At 34.4% G+C, this 6,217-nt stretch overlaps 1 protein-coding gene across 1 annotated transcript; it reads left to right on the top strand.

Annotated features, from left to right (window-relative positions):
• Positions 1-282: 282 nt before the first annotated feature.
• LOC11430368 (protein GID8 homolog) lies at positions 283-5,582 on the top strand. Its single transcript, XM_024777398.2, has 7 exons — positions 283-439; positions 543-668; positions 1,557-1,716; positions 1,813-1,919; positions 3,392-3,523; positions 3,748-3,904; positions 5,256-5,582. Exons 2-7 carry the CDS (start codon positions 618-620, stop codon positions 5,372-5,374), a joined length of 726 nt encoding a protein of 241 aa, XP_024633166.1. The 5' UTR covers positions 283-439; positions 543-617; the 3' UTR covers positions 5,375-5,582.
• Positions 5,583-6,217: the final 635 nt, after the last annotated feature.

Below are 6,217 nucleotides of genomic sequence, written 5' to 3'. Positions count from 1 at the left end.
ATAGATTTTGTAAAGGTTATCTACATCATCTTCTCACACTGCATGAGAGACACCACAAACATAAAGATCTAAGGTAAATTTTGTTTAGAAGGTCACTTATTTTAATTTCTTTTTTGTATTTTTAATTTTTTTTTAATGTTACTCTTGATACATCAAAACAATTATATATTATACGTTGTTCATCTGTTTTAGATATTCGCACTTTTTTTTTGGAGCTAAATTTATCGAAGGGGAGATATTATGTGTGATACTGGGGGTGTGGATAGCAATAGGCTCTACTGTTAAAACCTATAAAAACAAACCCGACCCATACAAAAACAGCGGAATCCGAACTCAATCATCGCAAAAGATCGAACAAACAAGTTCTCGGAATTCAGAGAACCGTACATACTACGACTTAAGAAGTTGAAATCGAAGTTCTAGAATTCTCCAATTTGAGGTGAATTCTCTCTTCTTCTTTCTGAACTTTTCCCTTTCGTTAATTATTAGGGTTTCAATTTTCAAATTATTGATCCGAAGAATGTGAGATTTTGTTTTTGCAGTTTTGATTGAATTATTCAAATCTTGAGGATTGGTGCGTCGTTCAGGGTTACAATGAGGTCTGTGCGTGTTCACTGATGTCATTGTTTTGGATTGTTATTCGTCAGCTAGCACAAATTGAGGCAATGGTATGTGTGGATTGATATTCACTTTATCTCATTACTGTTTATCTTAATTTCCCCCGAATTTTATATGTGGATTTCGATTTTTTTTTTTGTTAATTGTTGTAAGGTATAAATCTTTAATGTGGGTTTTTGCGAAGATCTTTAATTTGTGCTTGTTAAAGAATTCTGGTGGTGGAAGTTGCGTTGGATGTGTGGACCAGATAGGATTAGCAGCGACAATATTAGAGAGTGTCGGGGCAACTAACACCTATCACAGAAAAGATGGTGGAAACTTGACTATAGGTGGTTTGGGCATTTAGAGAGAAGACTTGTAAATTATGTAGTAAAGAGAGTAGATCATAGAGGAAGACATAAAAACTATACGAGAAACTATAAAGAAATATCTAGAGATTAACGAGTTGGATATAGAAATGATATACGGTAGAACATTATGGCGTCGTTTGATCCATATAGTGGATCCCACTTTGTGGGATAAGGCTTGGTTATTGATGTTGTTAAGAGTCCTGATGTTTTCTTTTTACATTCCGTTTTGTTGTGATTTTAAAGAGGTTTAGAAAAGGAGTTCAGATTTGTTTTATTTTGAGTTTTGATTTTTAGAAATGTTGTGGAAAGTGAAGATATGAATTTGTAGTTTACATGGAAGGTTATTGAATTGTTTTCTTGCATGTAAACGTTTAGCAAAACAAAATGATGCATCAATTTCTGTCATTTTGCATAAGACGGAAGTGTGTTTTATAAAGAGTCAAATAGTCTTTTTCTTAGAAGTGTTTCTATATTTGAACTGGTTGTAGACAATGTTGTGCATCATGGGTGATGGAAATGTAGTGATTCCCATGTGTTTCATGGTAATGGTAAACTAATGATTTTCATCTTTGAAATACATGTGTAAAGGCGGCATCAAAGAAAGTGATAACAAGGGAAGAGTGGGAAAAAAAGCTTAACAATGTCAAGATTAGGAAAGAAGACATGAATAAATTGGTAATGAATTTCCTTGTTACCGAGGGCTTTGTTGACGCTGCAGAGAAATTTCGCAAGGAGTCTGGAACTGAGCGTATCCTTTTTTCTTATTATTATTATTATTCTTCTTTTGGGGGAGGGGGGAATCTTTTTTGTAAATCAATCTATGCTTGCCCTTAATGATCTTCAGCTGACATTGATCTTGCTACAATAACTGATCGGATGGCCGTTAAGAAGGCAGTACAAAGTGGTAATGTTGAAGATGCAATCGAGAAAGTCAATGACTTAAATCCCGAGGTGAGCTTGCAATTCCTTTTTATACGAGAAGGAATTTCATTCTTCCAGATGCTTCAAGGAATTCATTCTCATATCACTTTTTCCCCCAATTTCATTATAACTGCGAAGTGCCACTTTCTATCTATATTATTCTTTCTTACTTTTAATGAGCAATGCACATAATGCATGACTATGGTCAAATTGATGCAGAATTTAAATAGGACATGACACCGCCTCTTTTATTTAGTTACTGTAAAAATATGTAAACTATGTGTGTCTATAATGAGATTACACACCTTGTATATTTATATGGTTTTACAATAATTGCATTTTAGTTCCTCAAAATATGTAAATTCTGTGTCTATAATGAGGTCACACACCTTGTATTTATATGGTTTTACAATAATTGCATTGAATGCTTGATGAGTACTGTAAGCACCAACTCCCTTGCTCTAGGAGTAATAACAATCAATCTAGGAAGTTGTACAATTAAAGGAATATCTGAAGATTCCTAATTTTTACAGTTACCTTGCTCTCTCCTGCCCTGCTACCCTTGCTTGATTTACTCACATGCTTATGAGGGCACCATAAAAATGTCAACAACATAGGTCTCAAAGTTCGGGTTAGACCTATAACTCAATCCCAAAAGCTGACTCGAGTGTTGTAGCTTAAGATAAGAGAACTAATTTGGCCATATTTATAGTTGATGCAGGATCTCAACATACCCTTTCAAGTTTGTCGTACTATACTATCTTTAATTGCTTAACATCGTGTGCTTATTAGGATGATATCATAAGAATATCAGCAATAGAGGTCTTAGAATTTGGACTAGACCTAGCTCAATTCCAACAGCTATCTCACAAGAGCTGCTTTTGTAATATAGCTAGTGGATATGGGAACTAAACCCACCCCTTCAAACCCAATATTAGACTTTTGGAGTATGGACAAATGTGGATGGCTCATTAACAACTAGGGTAGGCTTTGATGCTGTCTTAGACTTTGTTAGACTCAACCTAGCATCTTAAGCTAACTCAAAAGGCGAGGATTGCTTGTGCTTCATATGAAGTACTCTGGCCATAACTCCAGTTGATGTGGGATCTTGATAAAAGAGGATATAACTTGCATAAAAGTACTGATATTAAATTTGGATTATCTTCTTTAGTCCTATTTATTTTCTTTTCACTGGGCTTCAAAGTTGTTGTTTTCCACCCCTTATATTTTTTTCACTTTTTCTCAATTTTTTTATAGGTCCATTTGGTGTCATAAAAGATTTGTTTTTTTTAATGAAAAATTGTGTGGAGATCTCATTTTCCATTAGTTTTTTTGGTGACAACTCCCTCTTTTTGTCCTTGTCACCCTCCCCCCCCCCCCCCCCCCATTCCTAATGTATGTAGAAGTCACAAAACATTTTGTACTCATCAGAGCATTCATTGATCTTTGTCTTATCCACATGTTCTATAAAATTAACATTCATTGTGTAATACTGTCTACAGATACTAGACACAAACCCCCAATTATTTTTCCATCTTCAACAGCAGCGGTTGATCGAACTAATCCGGAATGGAAAAATAGAAGAAGCTTTAGAGTTTGCACAGGAGGAGCTTGCCCCAAGGGGAGAGGAAAATGTAAACCATTCTAATGAATTTTTTCGCGTGTATATTGTCATATTATATCTTCATTGCGGAAGTATTTCTGGCATTTTTATTGACGGGTTATTAACAGTGAAATAGGAAAAAGCAATGATTGCCTATAGTCAGGAAAAAGCAAAATAGGAACTAAAATATCTATGCTTTTTCAATTTTTTTTGGAAGAACTTGATGCTAACACTAGCTTGAAATTTGGGTTCCAGCAAAGCTTTTTGGAAGAATTGGAGAGGACTGTTGCACTGCTTGCCTTTGAAGATGTCTCTAACTGTCCAGTTGGAGAGCTTCTTGACATATCACAGCGTCTAAAAACAGCAAGTGAGGTGAATGCAGCTATACTTACAAGCCAGAGTCACGAAAAAGGTTTGTGTTTGCTTCAAAAAGCTGTTTTTTTTTGTGTGCATAAATACAAGCTTTGCTAGATTCACCCCAGTTAAACAGCCACTATTCCTTTATTGTAGCGCTTGTAAGCGGTTAACTTTCTGAAATATTTGCCTGCTTTGATAAATCTAGATTCTAAGGAATGCCGAGAAGGCTTACTATTATTCATATGCCAGGATCAATCATTTTGTAGCTAGTTGTATTCTTAACATTTTTGGTATACCATGGTGGCAATATGTTTTAAACATGCGACAACCTGATGCAAACTACCAAAACCCTTCACAATTTGTCTAACTCTAGTACTAGTAGTTCAGTTGATTTCCTTTGCATGCCGTTGGGAATTCATGTTATGTTTATATATGTCCCTCATTTTTTTTTTTGAATGGCAATATATGTTCTACATCTATTCATCTGGAAAGATTTTGCTTTGTGGTTTTCAACTTCTGCAACCAAATTATGATTGGAATCTGATAGAAACTGATACCAAAATACAAATTAATAGTAATACTACAATAGGATCTCAAGAAATTTGTGAGTATTGGTCACTCATTCCAAGAATTCAAGAGCCTTGGTCTCTCCCTACCAATCCTTTATCCAAATTACCAAATGCTAATCTTTCCCTCTGCATCATTATTTATAATGCTAACTCCTTCAGTTACATAGAAGTTATGCAGATAACAGTTATTAATATCTAATATTACTAATAATTATACAATATATTAAATAAAAATTTACTTATATAAGTTCTGCCCGTAGGAGGCTTATTACTAACAGAATCCATTTGACTTGAAAATCCATTGGATTTTTCTTTCTTTTTTTGATATGACAAACCATTTTGTTCATGCTCAACACGCGGATAATGAAGTGTATAATATACGAGGATGATAACAAGCTAAGATCCAGAACTGAGTTTGAAGTATCACTGGGTTGCTGCTGTTAGACTTCAATTTGTTTTATTTCTTTCAATCTTAATCGTGTATTTTGCGGACTTATCTCTCTATGCACTTGATTGTATTTATGTTATTCTGTCATGTGTTGTGTTCTGCGGCTATGGATTATTGTTTCTAAACTGTTACAAATCTTCAACTTACTCTTTTTTTTTTTTTTTTGTCAAGTAGCCACTAGGCTAGAGCTCACACAATTTAATTGTGGAGAAGTGGAGTGTTCGGGGTTCGAACCCCGACCCCTGTATATAAAATGCAATATCCCTACCAAATGAGCTAAGCTCACGGGATAATCTTCAACTTACTCTGCTATATGTTTTTACTGAAGAATTTGGTAATTCAACGCCCTAGATTTTCCTTAATATTGTTTTTTTCTTTCTTTTAATCAGATCCAAAACTTCCTAGCTTGCTGAAGATGTTGATATGGGCCCAAAACCAGCTGGATGAGAAAGCTGCTTTTCCTCGCATAAATGATCTATCCACAGCTGCATTAGAAGATGCTGTTTAAATACTTGTGACATTCCAATTCCAATTTGAAGATTTTAGGTTCTAGATGAAATGATTGTGGTCATTGTCGTTAAAAATTGTGTATTTACTTTAATGGAAAAATGTTTGATAACATTGATGTTAGTATTTTATCCTAGATAGCTGTTCCAGTGGTTTTATACTGGTGTACAAAAAGATTGTTAATACATTCACCGATTCTTTTTCTTTTACCTTCATGTTACCGATTTTTACAGTATTCTGTTGCATATGAAGATAAATAAGGTTTATCACGATGATAGCAGAAGTTATCCTAGATAAATAACATTTATTTTCAACTACCAGGAGGGACCGTTATGAGTTATGACTCAGAATCTTCACCTCTCTCTGCTCTGCCTCATTAATGAAAAAAAAACAATTCTCTGGCCAAGGGGAACAACATCGGTCCCTGTTTTCACTTTTCTCCAGAGAGCATTTAAACGTTGCTTCTGAACCGTGTGTGACTAAAATTTACTCCTATCCAGCAAAATTATACCATACCATATATTCTCGTGTTCTTGCTAAAGACATAGTAAAAAAAGAATGTAAACAATAAGTGTTGTAGGTCGTGACAGAAGTTGAGGATGTATTGTATAGTACTGTAACACAAGGAATGAGAACACGATCCTCAAAAACAAAAAACTGCCATTGTTTATCTTATCTACTAGTACTAAACTAGAAACATAAAAAGAACATAAAAAAAACAAAACATGAAAAATAAAAACTAAGTTGTCTAAATGAACAGTGATATGATCATCATCATCACTTAGTCTTGATCCAAATGACATAAACCCAGATTGTGTTATCAATATCATTGAATTTGAACTCC

The sequence above is a fragment of the Medicago truncatula genome, chromosome 2, assembly GCF_003473485.1.
Source record: "Medicago truncatula cultivar Jemalong A17 chromosome 2, MtrunA17r5.0-ANR, whole genome shotgun sequence".
Taxonomy (NCBI): Eukaryota; Viridiplantae; Streptophyta; class Magnoliopsida; order Fabales; family Fabaceae; genus Medicago; species Medicago truncatula.
Note: the sequence above shows the minus strand (reverse complement) of the source record. Positions and strands in the feature narration are given on the sequence as shown.

Excerpts from the sequence above, each read along its gene's own strand:
- LOC11430368 (XM_024777398.2), top strand. The coding sequence starts at position 618 with ATGTCATTGTTTTGGATTGTTATTCGTCAGCTAGCACAAATTGAGGCA. Across the intron at positions 1,920-3,391 it reads TCAATGACTTAAATCCCGAG|ATACTAGACACAAACCCCCA; the intron begins GTGAGCTTGCAA and ends TACTGTCTACAG. Across the intron at positions 3,524-3,747 it reads CCCCAAGGGGAGAGGAAAAT|CAAAGCTTTTTGGAAGAATT; the intron begins GTAAACCATTCT and ends TTTGGGTTCCAG.